Source organism: Rhododendron vialii, chromosome 1a (genome assembly GCF_030253575.1).
Source record: "Rhododendron vialii isolate Sample 1 chromosome 1a, ASM3025357v1".
Classification (NCBI taxonomy): domain Eukaryota; kingdom Viridiplantae; phylum Streptophyta; class Magnoliopsida; order Ericales; family Ericaceae; genus Rhododendron; species Rhododendron vialii.
The window spans coordinates 40,632,414-40,652,740 of record NC_080557.1 but is presented as its reverse complement, the minus strand read 5'-3'; the positions used below and the strand labels follow the sequence as shown (position 1 = coordinate 40,652,740).

Sequence of the window (20,327 nt, the reverse complement as noted above, 5' to 3'; positions counted from 1 at the left end):
GAAGTCAGTCGAAAAGTTCATGGAGCTGGTAGTTTTTGTTTGGTATTACTTTTGGAATATGCACCTGTTGGTTTTGCTTCTAATTAAGTACTTTGGCTAGTTAATTGCTATCTAAGTTTGTGGACCAGTTTATGGCTATCTAAGTTTATGGACCACTTCATGGCAATCTAAGTTTATGGACCACTTTATGGCTATCTAAGTTTGTTTGCTGCCAACTTATTTCTGGTGTGTCTTGATCCTTTAAGAACACTTATGTAACAGATTATGATATGATATGCAAAATGTTGGCATTTTTTGACACACAAGGTTGCAAATTTTTTGAGAAACTTATGTACAGGTGCATAGCGATTGTTCTCGGCAAATTAATTTGGGTACTCTCTATTTCTTTTTGTGGATGTGTATTTCTTTTGTGTATCTCTTTTTCCGTAGGAGTATTATCTTTTGGTTTATGTTTTTTTTTTAAAAAAAAAAAGTCAAATCTTATGAATTGTGAGACTGAATTCTACACAGGTTTCGTTTTCTTTCTTTGTAATTTTCGTTAGTTGCTATTGGGAATTACATGGGTTTGCTATTCTGATTGGATTTTTAGACAATGTTTACTCACCCGATTGGTATGGATTGGAATTGTATTCCACTGAGGGAAGAAGAAAATGAACTGATCAATGGAGAGAGAGAGATAGATGGGTTTGTGTAAAGTCTAGAGAGAGAGAGAGAGAGAGAGAGAGAGAGAGATGGCTTGTGTAAAGTCTGAAAATTTCAACTTTGAGATGATTGGGTATGCTAGAAAGGGAGGGAGGGTAATTTTGTCCTTGGGCTTCAAAAAAAATGGCCTGAAATTTTTTTCCATCCAAAACCCTAACAGACAACAAACGGAAGGGTTATGGTGGCAGCGAAATAATAGTTTAAGGGGGTTAAGTGTTCGATTGAGTAGTTGGAGGGGGCAAAGTGTGGCCGGGTGATAGTTTAAGGGGGCAAAGTATAATTTCCCCAATAAAATAAGGAGAAGTGAGTGAACAGTGGCTAGTTTAATTAAACTAGTGACTGTAGCAAAGTTACGGATTCTTCATAATAAAGAGCCAAGAGCTGAGTCTGATGCAGCATTATTTATGGTGTTTTGCTCGTTATTATCGTTTAAAGGGTGGAGTAGCAATCCTGATGCGGATGCTCCTAGGCAAGATAAGAAATAGTTGCACATTAGCTTATACATATGCCTCACTTAAAAATTGCGAACTAGCCTTCGTAGAGATCCGAAGAAAGCCGAGGGGTGATCACTACTTCCAGCGGCCTTACCTTTGGCAAGGTAATCCCCAATCCTTCACTCATGTCCACCGCCTTGTTTCCCGGTGTTGCGAGCTCAAAACCTTGGATCAACCTCGCCAGCGTCAACTGCGTCACCTGCATCGCAAACGTAGCCCCAGGGCAAGACCGCCGCCCAGACCCAAACGGGCCGAACTCAAAGTTCTTCCCGGAAACGTCCAGCCCCGCTGCATGGTTGCCCGCCAACCACCGCTCCGGCAAAAACTCTTCCGGGTCTGGCCAAACACGCGGGTCTCGGTGGAGCTTCCACAGGTTGGGGAACACACGAGTGCCCTTCGGGATGTTGTACCCGCCTATTTCGCAATCTTCCGTGGCTTGGTGTGGGACAGAGAGCGGGCCCGGCGGGTAGAGGCGAAGCGTTTCTTTGACGATTGCTTGGAGATAGACTAGGCTTTTTACGTCGCTTTCTTCAACCCATCGGGTTTTACCGATTTGGGTGTCGATTTCTTCCTGTGCACGGGTCAGCGCGGGTCGGTTGTTGAGGAGGTTGGAGAGGACCCATGTCAAGTTGATTGATGTGGTATCGGAGCCAGCTAAGATGAGATTCTGCAGGGAGATAAGTGTTAGAAAACTTCAAGAATCTAATGAATGGATGATCGCCCAATTTGAAAACGAGTTTCAGTAACCAAACCAAACCGAGCCTTAAATTTCAATTAATTGGGGTCAGCTAAAATGAGTTCCGGTGAGTAGATAAAACAATTTGTATGTTGATTGAATTTGATCCTAACAAACGACCCAATGAAATGATCTGAAATTAATACCAGGACTACTCAGGGGCCTAAAAGAACAAAACTATGCTACTCAACGGGAAAGTGCAAGGTTATTATCACGAGTTTATGGATTCTAATGTGAAGAAACCCTCAAATCTTTTGCGAGCTGTTCCAGCTGAAAGCAAAACCTGGGTATGGCCAGATCTTAATATGGCTTAAACTTATGGGTTAGTGCATATCCAATTATGTCATTGTTAACCAGAAAACTCAAGTAATAATCTCTCCAACGTAAACACAAGAGTTTATGTTCTTCTATTTTCAGTTAAACTTTGGTTTAAGTCGAATAAATCCCACCTAACCATGGTTAGCTTAATTAATTTCTGGTTCCGAATAATCAATATGGGGAACGCTTGGTCTAATCATTTTGAGCCCAAACAAAGTAGTGGGTGGGCCGTGTGCCTCAATTGTCAACAATTGATAGGAGCATGCCTAAGAATGTCACTGTGAACCAGTGGAAATATTTCCTTTGTGGAATGGCAAAATAAAATCAAGATGGAGGTCCCAACTGCTATGAGACTCTTTTGTCATAACCCTAAATGATGCTTTTGACTGCTGACTATGCATGATGTGTTCATCTTTTGTATAACCATTTGTCTGGACCAGCTTACGCGCACCTTGACTCATTTGGGATCTTGAAGTTAATGGCGGGGCCGAAGGTTTGGGATATTTGGATTTCGTGGGATTCGAACTCGTGACCATTTGGGGGACAAGCCCTTTAGTTACTTTCTCGTGCCCACTTAACCAAACCGCTTTGGGTTCATTGTGTATGATCTTACCCTCGTGAAATAGACGAGAGTCTTGAGTGGTGGGTGCAATGCTCCTGATGCATTGAACAGTTTTTCCTTCACTTTTTGATGCTAAAATTTGCAATCATAGACCTATCTATTATAAGACAAAAGGTAAACAAATACAAAATCTGAACGGCTTGCTCCCTCAAGAGGTTGCAAGATCAAACCTTACGAAAACCAAGCATTCCAATCTCAGGACTATTGAAAGTTTGCCCAACCATTAACTTCGAATTCCCGAATTTATTCGATGTGCGACAAACTAGCCTGACACCGGTTACGAAAAAACATACCATGCTTTCAAAGTTTAAAGATCTAAACTGACATACCAGTATTGTTCCCTTGATGATGGTTTCCCTTGTGTGCCCACAACTCCCTCCCTCATCAATCCCAGACAACATCACATCAATGAAGTCCTCCTCGTCCTCCTCTCTCTCTCCTCCCCTCCTCTCACCAACATGTTCTTCAATCCAACTCTGAACAATACCATCCAATTCCCTCATAACCCTCTTCACATTCCTCAATTTTCCCCCCAAATCCACCCACGCCAGCGGCGGAAACGGAATCACGTCCGCCAACACGAATACCCCGCTCAGATACATGAACTCCTTTATGACCCTCCTGAAGTTCCCCGCCCCCGGATCCTGCGCGCCCGTTCGATCGAAGTACCTCCTGCCCGAAACCATCCTCGTGATTATGTTCAGTGTTAGTTGCTCGAGCCATGGGATTATCGCCAAGGCCTCCTCGTCTGGCCGATTAGTTTTGCTGAGGCTGTACAACTGTTTGATGCTGGAATCGATTTCGGAGACTCGGACGTGTTTAAATAGCTCGAGACGATGGGCCGAGAGTAGTTCGACCGCTACTAGCTTACGCATGCCTCGCCAGTACGGGCCGTATGGTGCGAAGCCGAATCCGGCCATGTTGTAGCCGAGGTACTTGGCTGCATTATACAGGAGCAGACATAGGATTTTAAAATTCGAGAGGAAACGATGATTTTAAAGGATGTATGATTTTTATTACAAGTACTCCTATAAAAATTTAAAAAAAGAAAAGAAAAAAAAGAAGTTACTTTGGAAGTACATATCTGCTTACATGCTTCGCTTTGTGGGCGTGAGGCCAAGGTTATGTCATTGGTGGTGAAACACTCTTTAAAAGACTCCCAATTGCTCACCACGAGTACAGGGTGGACTCCGAGCCGGAACAAGAAGACCGGACCGTATTTGTCGGCCATGGCTCCCAGGGTTCGAGCCAGGGGAGCCCGGCCGCGGAGTAGACGGAGGTGGCCTATGATTGGCCATGCCCCCGGTGGTTCAGGGGGTGACTTGGACTTGATTTTGTGTCTTTGGGTTCTGGATCTCCATAGATTGTACAGCCAGAGTGAGGCTAAAAGCAAGGCAATTGCTAATGGTAGATTTGAAAGTAGATCCATAGTGGTAATAGACTATTGTTTTCACATTCGGTCTTCCATTGATGGACTGATTGAAGGTTTTCTAGTCCAAGCTAAAGGGTTCAATAATTCAAGTTTTGTAGTACTTTTCAAAAGAAAGAAACTTGGGTACCATTGATGGCGACAAGAGGTTAACATTTGTCCATAAGAAATGGATGAAAATTTGACTTGCCCGCACACGGCATAGAATTGATGCATACTCTAAATTACTTGTGTAGATAACTATAACACAAAGTCTAATGGTACAGATTTTATGTTTGTACCAGTGGGTACAAATTTTTTGGGCTCATTTTAGATCTAAACAAATGATCGGAGCTGTTCATTTTGTTAAAAATATTTTGCTTATGGTCCTTGCAAAAAATAAGCTTAATCCAGTATCGGTTAAGGTGTCTACAAAACGTCCAATTTTGTCCTTGAATTCTGGGACAAAGTTGGACGTTTTGACGCCTTAACCAATATCGGATTGATATTATTTTTCGTAAGAGCCGTAAACAAAGTATTTTAAACAAAATGAGCGATTTCGATCGTTTTTGAAATTCAAAATGGGACCAAAAAGAGGTTTGTACATATTGGTACCTATTTTATATTTGTACTAAAATCTGTACCAGTAGCACCACAGTTCTATCACTTGAGTGTGAGATTAATTTGAAGATTAATCGAAGACGCGTAAATTGATCCGGAAAATGGTATAGGTTTGAGTGAATTGATGCATATAAGATCATCTTTCTTTTTTTACGAAAATATTTGAGTGCTCTTTTTTTTAGGACAAAGTTCACTTTGACCCCCTATGATTTGGGTCATATGTTGATACATCCATTATAGTTCAAAAGTGTGCGCAAAACACCATGTGGTTTGTGAAATGTGCAGACACATCCCACGCCGTTATGTTTTTCATCCATATTAACATAATTTTGAATTTTTTTTATAAAAAAATAAGAGGAAAATATCTTTTGCCACAAAAATCTAATCTGAGCCGTTCATAATATACTAATCATAGAACAGAGTGATCAGACATTAATAACTCAGTGATCTAATTCTTGTTAAAATGAATGATAAATTTAAATTTGAAAATTTGCTTCTCAATAAATTTGATTTGACCATGAGGTTTTCATTTTTTGATCGATCTGAATTTTAGTATGGATGTAATACTCGTTAAACTCTATAATATCAATGGTTCAAATCTAATTTTTTGTACATGAGATGGATTGGTTGGATTCAAGAAAGAAGAAGAAGAATCAAGAGAGAATATGAGGGCATATTGGACTCTTAATGCTATATATGTTAGTATGAATGGAAAACATGACCGGGGGGGGGGGGGGGGTGTCTGCACATTTCACAAATCATAGGGTATTATGTGCACACTTTTGAATCATAAGGGGTGTATCCGCACATGGCCCAAACTATAAGGGGTTAAAGTGGACTTTGCTCCTTTTTTTAATTTTTCAAGGGGTTGGCCTGGTGGTAACTGGTAAAACTTAAAATTAAAGATGTCAAATGTGTCGTGTCGTGCCATTTAGCTTCGTGCCAACAGTGTTTTGTATCGTCCCGTGCCGTGCCCGTTTACTTAATCGTGTCGCACCGTGCTATGTCGTTATTTAAGCGTGTCGTGCTGACCCGTTTACTTTATTGTATCGTGTCATACCGTGCCTTTTTTAAATCGTGTTGTGTCATGCCGGTCCGTTTACTTAATTGTGTCGTGCCTTTTAAATCGTGTCGTGCCCGTGCCGTCACATCGCCAACCGATTTCCGTCCTTCGTCCGAAAAAAAATCTTCCCAAAAAGCACATTCTCGTACCCATGCCATTTTTTAAAATCATTCTTTTTAAAAATACAACATATTATTTTATATGATAGTGTTAAAAGAAAATTAATTTAGATGGGGGTTAATTAGAATGTGGTCAATTAATTAAAGTAGGCAAATTTTTTTTGATCGGAAGTAATTACTACTACAAAGTAATCCTACGAACTCCCAAAGTGACAAGAAGTGTTTGTAATGGTGAGACAACGATTTTCTTGTCATCATTTTGATGTCTTTTGATCATTCCATTTCCGTTGTCTACAAATGTTTTCCCGAGTCTTCTCCGAGTCACGGATGTAAAAGCTTATTTTAGTTAAATTACGAAGCTAAAATGCCTTGTTTACTATTTTTTCCATATGGTAGCCATTTGGCCCATTTAGCCACACATAGCGAGTCAATGTTTTTACCTTAATTAACGACATTATGAGTCATGACATAGAAAGTCAATTTATTTAATAGAATTAACATTATTTTTTACCTTAATTAATGACATTATAAGTCATAACATAGCGAGACAATTTATTTAATAATTTTGTTTTTATGTTTTTTAGTGCCTCGTGCCGTTTTCTTTTGTGCCCGGCTAGAACTGTGTCGTGTCGTTTCGTCCCACTAACTGTGTCGTGCCCATGCCGCGCCCCGCTAAGACCGTGTCATGCTAAGCCAACTTCCGTGCTGTACCCGTGCCCCGTCCCACTAAGACCGTATTGTGTCGTGCCGCGCCAAGCTAAGACTATGTCATGCGGTGTTAGGTCAACTTCCGTGCCATGCTCGCTCACTTTCGTGCCTGTGCCCCGTGTTCACTAAGACTATGTCGTATTGTGCCGTGCCACCAAACATTGCCGACGGTGACTCAAACGTAGACATCGACGACCTGGGAGGGTCAAACTTTGGTGGGATTATAGGTTATAATTCGCGTTAAGCTTCGGTTTTTTTTTTTTGTCATTGGGAGATTTTTTAGGTGAAACGTCCCATTTGAATACGGGAAGCGGGGGCTCAAACTCACTACACATGGTGTAATGTAGTGAGTAATCGCAGTTGTCTATCTCAGCAACCAACGGGCCGTATTTAAAAGAATAGAAAATTAGTCTTAGGTCCATTATGTGAACTTCATAAGCCTACAAGTCTATCAATTAATTTTGTAAGGTCTTAAGTTCATTTTAGGGTACTCTAGAGTTTATGCACTTTCATAAGATTTTAGGGTACACTTTTTTTATTATAGGGTATGATACACAAGGGTTTAAGCATTTTTATAGAGTTTTAGAGTGCACTTTTCTATTATAGGATTTTAGTGGTTTAGGCACTTTCATAGGATTTAGGATTTTAGACACTTTCGTAGGGTACCCTAAGGCTTAGGTTGTATGAACTTGTAGCTTTACAAAACTATTAAGTAGATTTATGAAATGTCTATAGTGGACCTATCACTAAATCTCTACGTAACTCTTCTAAAGAAACCTATGGTGTGCTTTGCTACTCACCACCGGGGCCCCAGATCCTCAAAGGCTTGTTCATGGGAAACCAAAAGAATTGGGCTTTACTGAGTGGGCCGAAAAATGGACTACGTCAGGCCCCGATAGTAAGGCCCCGTTTTGGCAACCTGATTTGTAAATTTCACCGTCTTTTTGTTTTTTTTTTTTTTTTTCAGGATGAAAACCGAAACAAATATTTTCTGACTACTGTTGTTTTTAGTTTCTTTACAAGAGTGTTATTTTCCCAAATAAATTAAATCTTTTTGGTTTAAGGTGCCATTTGCCAATCAATTTTTTTCCTTTTCTATTATAGAGTAAATAAGGAGAGAAAAATGATTTTTGCACCCCAAAACTTGTCAATCTAAAATATATAATCCGAAGCTAAAGGACCCGGGGGCTCTGCTGCCCACCTGGGCGCAGCAGCCCCTACCCACTAACAAAACGTTACCGTTTTGTTGAGGAAAAAAAATCTTTGCCATCTATTTGCAATCCTATGAAACAGAAACGTGATTATGAGAGCTCTAAAGACAAAATTTGATTATGTCTCTTTAAAATAATATGATCAAAATAATAAGATTTTCACACCCGTTTAAATGGATTAAAAATTGAAGCATTTAATTTTTTAACCATATTTTTTAATATATAAACAGTCTTAAAAAATTAAGTACTCAAACTTTCACTCCGTTTGAATCGGTGCAAAGATCTTGTTATTTTGATCATATTATTTTAAATGGTCATAATTAATTTTTGTCTATAAGGCTCTTATATTAAATATATGCTCTTTATTTAGGACCTTGTGGAGCAGAAATGTGATTATGAGAGCCCTATAGACAAAAATTAATTATGACCATTTAAAATAATATGATCAAAATAACAAGATCTTTACACCGATTCAAACGGAGTAAAAATTTGAGCACTTAATTTTTTAAGAGACCGTTTTTATATTAAAAAATATGGTTAAAAAATTAAGTGCTTCAATTTTTAATTCGTTTAAACGGGTGTGAAGATCTTATTATTCTGATCATATTATTCTAAAGAGACATAATCAAATTTTGTCTTTATAGCTCTCATAATCACGTTTCTGTTTTATAGGATTGCAAATAGGTGAATAAGATTTTTTTTCCTCAACAAAACGTTACCGTTTTGTAGTGGGCAGGGGCTGCTGCGCCCCCCCGGGTCCGAAGCTAAAAAGCACCACCTCTACAAAGACCTGTGTGCCTTTTGAAATGGTACTATGTGATAGTAGGCGTGTACATTGGTCGAATTGTATGAGTTAAGGGTTTAGTATTTTCAACCAATCCGAATTTGGTGGGTTGATAATTTGGTGGCACTAAATTTAAGTCCACTGCACATTACATGGAGCCCATTCTGAATTCCAAAAAATACAATATATATATATATGTGTGTGTGTGTGTGTGTATTCATAAATTTTAGAAAAAAAATTTATGCGATCTTGTAAAAAATCAGTTACAACGGATATAGATAAATATATTTTCTAAATTCGTAGGGACGAAACTGGATAAAATATTTTGTATTTTTTGGGGTCCGTGACGTGCTGCGAACGTAGCATTGTTGATTTGGTGGGATTAATAAAGTGTCGCAGAATGTACCTTAGCATTAATAATAATATGGTAGTATATATAGATTCCTATTGTGTATAAACTCTATTTTATACACATTTAAAGGTCCGGCCTATTTTCAGAAAACCTATAGGGATAGACGGGTCCGGCACCGAAATTGTACCTACAGTCAGGCCGTGTCGTCTCCAGCTACCAGACAGTCGATTCAAGCCGTCCAAAAATTCTAAAAAAAAACCAAGGGGGAGCACGCGGGAATCAATGGCATCCGATATATGTATGGTGCTTGATCCAAACACCCTATTTTTCGTGTATACATGTATATATGAAAAAATGAGATATTTAGATTGAGTACCTACGCACGTCGGTCGGATGCAGTTGATTCTTGCATAGACCCACTTAGTTTTTTTTTTTTAAGTTTTGGATAACTCGGATCGACCGTCCGGTGGTTGGAGACGGCCCACCACGGCAAGGACGGTACCATAATTTTGTCTTAGTAGTGGCGAAATGTATACTAAAAAAATCTAGTAGTGGCGAGACTATGTAAGTTGAGCTTAATTTTTTTTTTACATTTAATAGTTACATTTTCTAAAATTCTTGTCATGACGGTCACCGCCACTAAACCCTTGATCTCATCCTTGCACCACGACTGTTGGTACGATTTTGATGTCGGATCCGTCGGTCCCTGTAGCAGCACTCGCCTATTTTACGAGTCCATGCAGCGGCTAATGGAGTAACGTTCAGTTGATTTCTTTCTCTTTCACCCCCTAAAAAGCAACAAAAAGTTTCCAACCAAATCATAACACTCCAAATTCTCCTCCCCAACTTTCTTCCTTCCTTCCACCACCACACCAGTCCACCCATTCTCTCTCTCTCTCTCTCTCTTTCCAACAAAAAAGTCCTACAAACCTTGACGGCCGACCCCTTTACTTTACTCCGGCGTATACCCTTTTCAGACTTCGATCAAAAGTCCAAATTACTTCCTCATTATTTCAATAGTCAAAATTCATCGGAAAGTTTCCACTTTTGATAGCAGAATCGGCACAGAGAGAGAGAGAGAGAGAGAGAGAGAGTCGAGAAATCAGGCGGAGATGTACAAGAACCAGCTACAAGAGCTGGCGCAGAGGAGCTGCTTCAACCTCCCTTCCTACACCTGCATACGAGAAGGCCCCGACCACGCGCCGCGCTTCAAGTCAATCGTCAACTTCAACGGCGACACCTTCGAGAGCCCCAACTACTGCTCCACCCTCCGCCAGGCCGAGCACGCCGCCGCCGAGGTCGCACTCAACTCCCTCTCCAACCGCCGCCCCTCTCACTCCCTCGCCGCCAGAATCCTCGTAAGTCAAAAAATCCCTAACCGCTTCGACCTCTGTTTTTTACTTTGCAAATTTTACAGTTTTAAGTCGTTGGATTGCGTTTTTCGAGCAAGGCCGGCGGCTATCGTGCGCGCTAACCGTGTTTGATTACTGTCCGTGCGGATGCCTAAACCGGAGTTTATTGTTGGGACCAGGTCCTGTCCAGTTTTATTGGGTCCAGTGTGGTCCAGTTTTGGGGAGTGGTCCACAACAATGATCGAAAACGTTCATTTCATGAGCTCGTATAGTATGTTGTTCATGTAAAAAATTAGTGTGATCAAACATCAATAGGTTCATGAACAAAACAGATATGTACAATTACAAAAATGGGCAATGAAGTTTGAAATTATTTTTTGTCATTCCATTTTTCTTGTACAAATTTGTTTTCTGTTGGTATTGTATCAAGCTAATTTTTATGAGCTCAACACAATGAAGGAAAACTGGACCAAACTGGACCCAATGAAAACTGGACAAATCTGGTCCCACTAGTTTTGAGGGTGAACTGAATTTAAGATAATCAGAATATGAATTTGGAGTGTAATTGGAGAGGAAATGACGGGAGTCCCGTACTCGACGAGCTCAACACAATGAAGGAAAACTGGACCAAACTGGACCCAATGAAAACTGGACAGACCTGGTCCCACTAGCTTAGAGGTGAACTGAATTTAAGATAATCAGAAGATGAATTTGGAGTGTAATTGGGGAGGAAATGACGGGAGTGCCCTTGATCTGTTTCCTAAGGCTGTGTTCAGAATGTCTTTTGATTTTCTGTTGGGGCTGAAAGCAGGGCTGCAACCGAGCACAGCTTTGAAGTGTGCGAGCTCGTCACGTTCAAATATTGGCAAATCGAGCTCAAAAAAGTGTGCGAGCTTGGCTCGTTATCGAGCTCAAACAATCAAGCTGTAAGTTGAGCTAGAGTTTGAACTAACTCAAGGACAACTTAATGAAATAGTGTAACTTACAACGTATGTTACTACTAATACATAATTTTTAAACATACTTTGGTGTTCTCGAGCTGCATTGAGCTTCAGCTAACTCGAATTCAGTTCGTTTACGGAACGAGCCTTAAATTTTGAGTTGAGCTCATTTATTAACTGAGCCGAGCTCGAACGAGCCTTACCAAACCGAGTATGGAGCTGCTCGCGTTCCACTCAACGGCCCTAGCGGAAAGAAACTACTTCAAGTTGTTTTATATGGCATATGGTTTAGTTTTTGCTACAAAAAAAAGCTAACTAAAATAGACAGCCCAACCACAGCCTTTGTATCGAAGCTGTGGGATTTTGACGAAAGGAAGTTCTAATCTCCACAGACAGGCGGATTGGAAGTTTCTCGGAAGGGGCTGTAGTTAAGAGTCAAGACCCATCTAGTCTCGTCACCAAAATTAATTCCTTAAATAAGGGGTGTGTGAGTCGTAAATTCATAATTTAATGTGCTTTTCAAATGCTTTGTTTTCACTATCTTGAACCTATTCTTCTTCCTTGTGTTAAATGAGAAACCAGGACCACTGTTCCACTAGTAGAGTGGGAGTAGCTTGGTTTTTTTGACAATCTCAACTAACTTATAAAGTCAAGATCAACAATTTAATGAGCTTTAATATTTGTTAAACTTTGTTTGTTTCATGCCCCCAGCTTATACGAATGGTAGCTTGGTTTGTTTTTGTTTTTTGTTCTTTTGGTTTGACGGTCAGGGGTGTCCTGACCAACTTACTCGCACCTCGACTAATCTCTTCTCCGGTCCGGTCAAAGGCAGGTCTCCCACGTCGAGATGAGTTTGGTTTGTTTATATTTTCCTATGTAAGTATAATGGTGACGCCAACTTGGGTAATGGCTTTGTATTCTATGCCATTAAATTCTGTTTTGCTTAAATATTTATCCATCCCATATGATAAAGACTGATATTGTTGACTTTACCTGCCTCATTTTTGCACGTATAGAAGAGTTTGGGCCAAGTACTTGGGCGTTGCCACCAATAATCATATCATTCGTATCGATTTCGCAATGCCATGTATTCAATTGCACATGGGTTACTGCTTATGTCGATCTCCCCATATTTAATAGACTTAAATGTCTTGCCGCAGCTTGCATGTGATATGGTCCACCTGCAATGGTATGGTCTAACTGATGTGATTGGTGTGCCTAAAGGCACCACAATTGTTATGTGCCGGTTGGCCCGGTTCGGTGCTCATGGGCCATGGAAAATTTCCATTTTCATTCAACCAGCAAAATTTTAGTTTTATTGATTTGAAACCTGTAGTATGATTTTTTTTTTTACTATTTATGATGGCACCCCAGAAGTGGAAGCAGTAACATCATGTACTGTAGTTTGATAGCCATCTGAAGTGGACAGTAGTTTTGTACTCAAATGGCAATTGTCAAAAGACCGTGTGAACAAGGAAAAATTAGGCCAAGTAATGGTGGGCTATACAACTGATTTGAGATGTCCCAAAACTATCCTGGATTAAGAAGCAAATATAAGCACATTAACTCTGCATTATGCAAAACATAATTTAATTGGCACATAGCCATTAAATTATGTTTTGCTTAAATATTCTATGAGATGATTAATTGCCGATTACAATAATCATGCATTATGCAATCGAGGTTTCTATTGTATGTCCTCGAAACAATTTTTTTTTTTTTGGCCCACGATTACGTTTCCAGTCTCTGCATTGTTCACTCGCCGTGCAGATTTCTAGGGGTGCCAGGCTTAAAGTATTGGATTTCTTTGATGCGTGATTATTGTATCTGTTTAGGAGTGTTTGTGTTATCAGTGTTTGTTTTATTTTATCACTGTCTTTGTGTGTTTGGGGAGAGTGGGGTATCATGTAAGGTGTCTACCAGGACCAGCACTATGCATGAGTCAAGTTCTCCTTCTAGGCTGCCCGGGTAAAAGCAGTATGTTTACATAATGTAGGGATTTAACAGCAGTGATATCCGATGTTTATCCGGTTCCTCTCAATTGAGAAAGCAAAGATTATATGAACTGCTAAACCAGAATATTTTTGGTTTCTGTTTCTGATGTGACCTTTGGTGTCTATTTCTGAAGTATGTCCTTGTAACTTACCCTCAGCACTTTTCAAGTAGGTCATACTGGAACGCTACATTTTTTTCCTTGTTACTATATTTTCCCCTCGTTTTGGCAAGTCACGTTCGTTTTGTAATTTCTTAGGTATAGAACTTTTGCTCTGGTGTTGATTGGCCTTTGCTATGGCTATAGGATGAGACAGGTGTTTACAAGAACCTCTTACAGGAGATTGCACAGAGAGTCGGAGCCCCATTGCCCCAGTACACTACTTTCAGGTCAGGGCTTGGACACCAACCCATCTTCACTGGAATGGTAGAACTGGCAGGAATAATTTTTACTGGGGAACATGCCAAGAACAAAAAACAAGCTGAGAAAAATGCAGCCATGGCAGCATGGACATCTCTTAAACAATGTGAGTTCCCATCTCCCATTTGTTTGGTAGTTTGTACAAACCATATTCTTTTAGTTTGCATCCTGTGATCATTTGTCTGATTACTTGACCAATGAGCTTGGATTGTGCACTACCTGAAGCAGTATACAAGAACTTCTGCACCCGTGTCCATCTGTCTCCATAGTCCATCATACTCCATCCCTCAATTTTAGTCGCATTTGAGGGAATCTAACTATTTAGGAAGACACCATTATTACACTTTCGGAAGTATAAGTTGCCCAAATTTGTCCTTTTGTTTGAACATGGGAATCCCTTCACTTCACTTCAAAAGTAAAAGCACGGATAAGGAATGTATTTAAATTTTTCTCCAACTTGTCATTAAGGACACAAAATATGGGACTTGAAAAGTGCAAACACAAGTTGATATGGATTTTGAATTAGATATTTCCAAGTTTTAACTAGGTACTCGATCCTGTGCATGTTTGAGTTCTGTGCTGATTCACATTCAAAGCCTCGTAGAGTCGTGCTAACTGGGTTAACAACAGAAGAACTTAGAGTGGACTGTACCCACTTTCCTTGTAGTTCTATATTTTCAATTGGAATTGGCTTGGAGCACCATATCATCATTTTCATTGTAGGACTTCCTTTGTAGTCAACTTTGTTGCAAGACATGGTTGCTTCTGTTCCTCCCTTTATAACAGGGCTTGAACATCATCCCGTTCAACCCATTTGTCATCGTTCTTCTCTTGTAGCAATCTCAATTTACGGAAGATGCTATTTGCATGAATTTGCTCCGGAGAAAGTTATAGTCCCTGGGGAAAATGGGTGGCGGTAATAAGTTAATCAAGATCCCACCCATCTTGATCATCCATATTGACTTTGGATGCTATCAACATTATTTTTTGTTTATCCTTAGTGATGCATTTATATCAAGCTTCACAAATTCCAGGTTATCAGTGTTACTTTAATTATGCATCTGACTCTCCCCATTGTTTCCCTCTTTTTCTTTTTGTCTCTGTGGCCAGTGGCACAACAAGATGCAACTTCATCAAGTGAAACAGAGAACAATGATGAGCTAGAACAAATTAAAATTGCACGAGCATTATTGAATTACCGGCGTAAAGAAAAGATGGGAATGTCCGATTCCAGTGCTCCTGTCACTTTTGAAAAGAAATTCCTATTGCAGAACCCAAGACCGAGACCATCGAGTCCACAGCCTCGCCCAGTTCCCACATCTAGAATCCTCCCCTTTATCTGCCAAAAGAGGGTCCCTCAATACAGACCCTCATCCGCGACAACAAACGACGCCTCCACAGGATCGCCACAGCCTCCTCAAAGGTTTCCGGCAGCAGGGGTATCTCCTTACATCCCTATTCGGCATTGCAGTACACCGTACCGGGGGATTGCTCCACCAGTTACAGTGAGAACCGCAGTGCCTGTTTTCTCTGCTCCACCACTTCCACCACCCTCTATGCGTCCTTCACAAGTGGTGAAGCACCAACCTGTGCAAATTGCGCCTCCTGTCTGTATTAAGCAGGCTGTGCCGGTTCAAAAGGAAGAGCCACCCGCTCGAAAGGGAGAGCAACCCGTACGAAAAGATGGACCACCGGCAGTTGTGGCCCCTGCTCCACGACGTGAATCACCAGATCAAGTGTACGAGCTATTGGAACAGCTCAAAATCTAATGATGGCATGAAAAAGGATTTGAATCTGTGGGAGCAATATTATACTATGATTTTGTATTAATTTTGTGTTTGTTTTTATATCTTATTTAATGGGTCCTTTTTTGACTCCTTTTTTGTTCATCATCACTTGCCCCTTGTTTATTTCACGCCATTCATATATATAGCAGCGCTCTGGTAAAAAAGATGAACTCAAAACTCGAATGGGAATGTAAAGATGGATTACGCATGTCGTGTTCTTTTTTGTCAATAGACCAAGGAAGCAGGGAAAACCCGTAATCCAAGTTGTTCAGGTTGTAGAGCATGACGAGTACTAAAGCATTCATGTGAACCGTCATTTCAATCAGGCATTGGCAATCCTATGATCGTTTGAAGTTGTATCACGGAAGTTTATTCGCAAAATCGTACTTGTAGTTCATTTTTCAAGAGACCAAGATAGGACTTAAATCTTTTGTAGAAATAATTTACTCGACAAGGTCCATAAGTAAACGCAGCTCAAAATGGATCCCTTTTAGAGGTCCTGTCCCCAATAATAATTCTTATTCTCCATGGATCAATATCCTTTGTTCGGATGAATTAACTTCGATTTTCAGATTTTGGATCGATTTATATTTGTTAGGATGAACTTAGATTTTCAGATTCATTCATTCCGATGGAGCCGATTTTTTGGAGTTAGACATGCAGCAGGAAAGTAATTTCTTGTAAATTATCTAGTTCCGGTGTAGATGACCTGTCTTTGACAACACCGGAGAGGGAATTTGTGAGGTGCATGTAAGCTCGTCAGACACTCCTGACCATCGGACCAAAAAAAAATTCAAGTCCTTCCAATGGTCAACTTTCAAGGACTGCGTGAATAAAGATCGTCTTCTTTTCTTTTCTGTACCGTGTATATCATTGAATGCCTTAGATTTCAAAACCAGATCAGGGTACGCCTTAACAAACTTCAGTAAATTTGTGTGGAACAACTCTTCCATAGGGAAAAAGGGTATATGGTCTACATCCTAATTACGGAGTACTATACAATATCTGTAACTTCAAGGAGGTGTACCCAACATCATATTAATGTCAGTGCCGGAGCCAGGATTCGGATACGTAAGTGCGGGAGTGGCACCATTTAATGAAAATCTAGTTTCATGTAGTGCAAAAAAATATAAAGAGAAAAAATCAAGTGTAAAGTCATATAATCGAGGGCTTTTTTGGACAAAGAAATAAAGTTTTGCTTCAACCCTCTTAAAGGTATGCAAATGCAAGAATTACGATATAAAAGGGATTTTTCTTTGGTATTTTGGAAACGGGGGTGGCGTGTGCCTTCTCCCCCTCCTTAGGTCCGCCCCTAGTCATAATATGCCCAAGAATTTTACACCAAACAGGCAAAGAGTTCAACTGTTTGCATTAAAGAAAGACCCACATTGGGGAAGCAATGGTCCATAGGCTTGAGATACGGTTTTTTTCTAACTCTTAGTCAATGGTATGAATGACAAGATGCCCACAATATATGGTAGATGCATGGCAGGTTTTCATCGTAAAATCGGGCATTGCTGAGACGCTCGGTCTCAGCAGCAGAATTATGGGTGTTGGGAGACGGTTTACATTACTCATGCATAGACCTTATGCGTCAAAGTGGAAGCGGACGCCAGTCCAATTATCGAACTTCTTGAGGATATAGAAGCAAATTTTTGGCACCCATTGGGTAACCTAATTTGTGATTGCAGGTACTTTTTGTCACGCTTCCAGATGGTGGCGACAATTAGCCATGGTTACAGAGAAGCAAACCAATGTTCGGACAGGCTGCATGGCGCGCGAGGGAAGCTCTTGTTGCTGATCAAGAGTGTGGATTTATCTCTTTTACCGTTCCTCCTGTTTTTCTTTTTTCTTTTTATTACAAGACAAGGGAAGACAGTGTAGGGTGGCTAAAAATACTCTGGCGTATAAAAAAAATTATGTTCCTTTTTGATAGAAAAAAACAAACCGAATAACCAATGCAGGCCAGGCCACTACAAGAAGCGTCCAACTGAAGTTTGTGAACAAAATAATTCAGTGATGATTCTTATGAAGCACCACTGCAACTATTTTGTGGGTCAAAAGGTTTTTTTGTTTTCAACTTTCAGGTGTTCGTCTCTCGTTGTTCTAATGCATAGACAATCGAACGACAAGATTACACTAAAAGACCACAGTCACCACACTGAAACTCAGTACTTCCTCCGTCCAAATTTGTTGGTCCTCTTTGGGAATGCGTGTCATTTTTCAATTGATTATATCTTACGATCTATAATATTTTAGGTGATTTTAAAAACTTTGTATAAAAGAGCTCATTGAGATTTATCAAACAAGATCCATATTTGATATAAAAATATTATAGATTAAGAGATATAGCCAATTTTTCGAGACTTCCAAAAAATAAAAGAGGATCAAGAATTTGAGACGGATGGAGTATATGACTGTGCATGTTAATGCCTTGTGTGGAAAGGCCATGGGTATCATCAACACACAGAGGATTCTAAGCTGATCATTCCATGATAAGGGCCGTGATAACCGCTTTTATTGGAGACAATCACTATATAAACATGCTGATTTGGTCCTCTGTAACTGCGAGTAAGTGGATGTCATGGCTAGGGCTGCCAATGAACTGAGCTGTCGAGCTGAGCTCCAGACTCTAAAGCTCGGCTCTACTCAAAAAAGCTTAGATTGTTTGTATAGGCTTCGCTCATTTATTAAGCGAATCGGGTTTGCTTCGTTTGTTAAGGACTCGAGGTCGAGTTGTAGGCTCGTTTAGTAAATTAACGAGCTGAGATCTCTACAAATTTACACCCCCGAGCAATGCCCGTAACGTTAATGCATTAATTTCTTGAATCAATTCTTAATTTCCTTTCTATAAATATAAGAACAAAAACATGATAGGCCACCCCATCATTGAGCCCTATAGAATGCTGAAAATGTGTAATTGGTTATCCACATTTATTGTCATTTAAACCATATCCCATGCATGAGCTAACCTACCAGAAAATTGCTAATAATTCTTATCTTTATGATCAGACAATTGGTTTACATCAGGTTGTTAGTATATCTTTAGAAATGAAGAGGCACCATTAATAACATGGGGCCTATCATTTTAGGCTTTTTCCCCCCAATAAGGTTGACCCCCCACTAGTTTTTTTTTTTTTTATACTAGTTTTGCTTCAACAACAATCCTAACCACCACAGACATGCCACTGGCATCTTTATCCAATTGTGGGTTAAAAGCTTTATGGTGAAAAGAACAGGGGCATGGAAATAGGAAGGGTGGTGAAATGATGTGAAAATTTTGAAGGACAAAATAAGTGTGCTAAACAAGCAAAGGTGGAGGAGAGAGAGAGAGAGGAAGGGAGAGAGAAAGGACAGTACTGTCACTTCCTTGTGAAAATAGAAATATTATTAAGTGCTGTTGGGGCACCAAAGAACTTCCACCATCGGTCCATCACGCATTCATGCGGGATTCATAACTGATCGTACGTACCCCACGTGAATACAAGGTGGTGCAACTAGGCTTCTAGAGTAGCACTGCGTAGCACGGGATAATCACACATTCATGCGAGTTACATTACTAAGTACGTGTACCCAAGTAAATGTGCGGTGATAAAAATCCCTAGAGCATTATGTCACGGTGTCTCGGTGGTGCTCTAAGAGCACTGAATAAACCAGTGATGGAAATGGGCCGAGGTGGTGGTGGGGTCTGGCATCCACTTCAACGACACCAACCCATCAAAGCAACGTCCATATCAGGATGTTATTTGATTTACGCAAACATATCTTTTGTAAGGCTGTAAACAACATGAGCCAGTGGGAAAGTGGTGATTTTAAATTTGGTGAAAATCTTAGCAAATTTGAAAAAGTGATGGAACTTGGTTTATTTATCGGGCTTAGCTTAACTTTGGTTGAAATATCAAAATTTAGATTAAAAAACTTAGCTTTAAAAATTTTGTTCAGCATAAACCGACGTCGAATGAGATTGGAATGAAAAAGACGGGAGTGAATTTAGGCGTCGGGTTTCTCATAAGGTCTCGGGTTCAACTCTTTTTGTCAGCAAATCATCTCACTCTAACCCTTCACGCGTAAGCATTTCAAACAATTTGAGAGGCTACTTTAAAGATCAATTTGAGGCTTGCGTAAGCTAACCCAAGAAACAAACGAAAAAAAGAGAGAGGACAACGCATCTTATCGTTCATGTTCATCAAACGGCCCCCAATCCTTTTAGGAAGAGAGGAAGTGGGGATGTATGGAGCAGCCCAGACAAGGTGGGCCCACAAAGGGGTGGGGACTCGATTGGACTGTAATGGGGCCCAAAGGGTTGAGGAAGCACTGGGATTTTATTCCTTTCCTATGAGAAAAGCAATGGCTCATGGCAAAAGGAGATAGGAACCCTCCACCCATCAGGAACATCAACAGAAAAAAGCAAGAAAACAAGAGAGAGAGAGAGAGAGAGGGAGAGAGAGGGACAAAGTGGAAGGATGTCAATCCTCTCTAATCTCCATCTAAAAAAAACTTTGAAAGAAGAAGGGGAAAAAACCAAATCTACCATGTTTGACTTTGTTATTGCTCATCATATATCATTGATTGTACTATATTTTGGAGCGCATAATGAGGTACATGACTCATATTCAATCTCTGTATGTGCTATGCCAGTTTTTGAACACGTGGAGTGTGTTTTGAGCAAATTCTAAGATATATCAGGCCCTTCTCA

General features: G+C 40.2%; 3 protein-coding genes across 3 annotated transcripts in view; 2 read left to right on the top strand and 1 right to left on the bottom strand.

The window, feature by feature from the left end:
* The window catches only part of LOC131308343 (serine/threonine-protein kinase GRIK1-like), a 101,422-nt gene extending 99,088 nt beyond the window's left edge, over positions 1–2,334 (top strand). The window contains exon 12 of the mRNA XM_058338053.1: positions 2,278–2,334. Coding sequence (XP_058194036.1) covers positions 2,278–2,319 — 42 coding nt within the window. The 3' untranslated portion in view covers positions 2,320–2,334. The remainder of the gene's footprint in view (positions 1–2,277) is intronic.
* On the bottom strand, positions 1,007–4,412 carry LOC131302683 (nicotine N-demethylase CYP82E4-like). Its single transcript, XM_058329726.1, has 3 exons — positions 3,965–4,412; positions 3,202–3,812; positions 1,007–1,863 (listed from the first exon to the last, which is right to left on the bottom strand). Exons 1-3 carry the CDS (start codon positions 4,299–4,301, stop codon positions 1,231–1,233), a joined length of 1,581 nt encoding a protein of 526 aa, XP_058185709.1. The 5' UTR covers positions 4,302–4,412; the 3' UTR covers positions 1,007–1,230.
* Positions 4,413–9,899: 5,487 nt separating this feature from the next.
* Positions 9,900–15,733, top strand: LOC131300461 (double-stranded RNA-binding protein 2-like). The gene is made up of 3 exons (XM_058326685.1): positions 9,900–10,496; positions 13,731–13,950; positions 14,955–15,733. Exons 1-3 carry the CDS (start codon positions 10,251–10,253, stop codon positions 15,611–15,613), a joined length of 1,125 nt encoding a protein of 374 aa, XP_058182668.1. The 5' UTR covers positions 9,900–10,250; the 3' UTR covers positions 15,614–15,733.
* Positions 15,734–20,327: the final 4,594 nt, after the last annotated feature.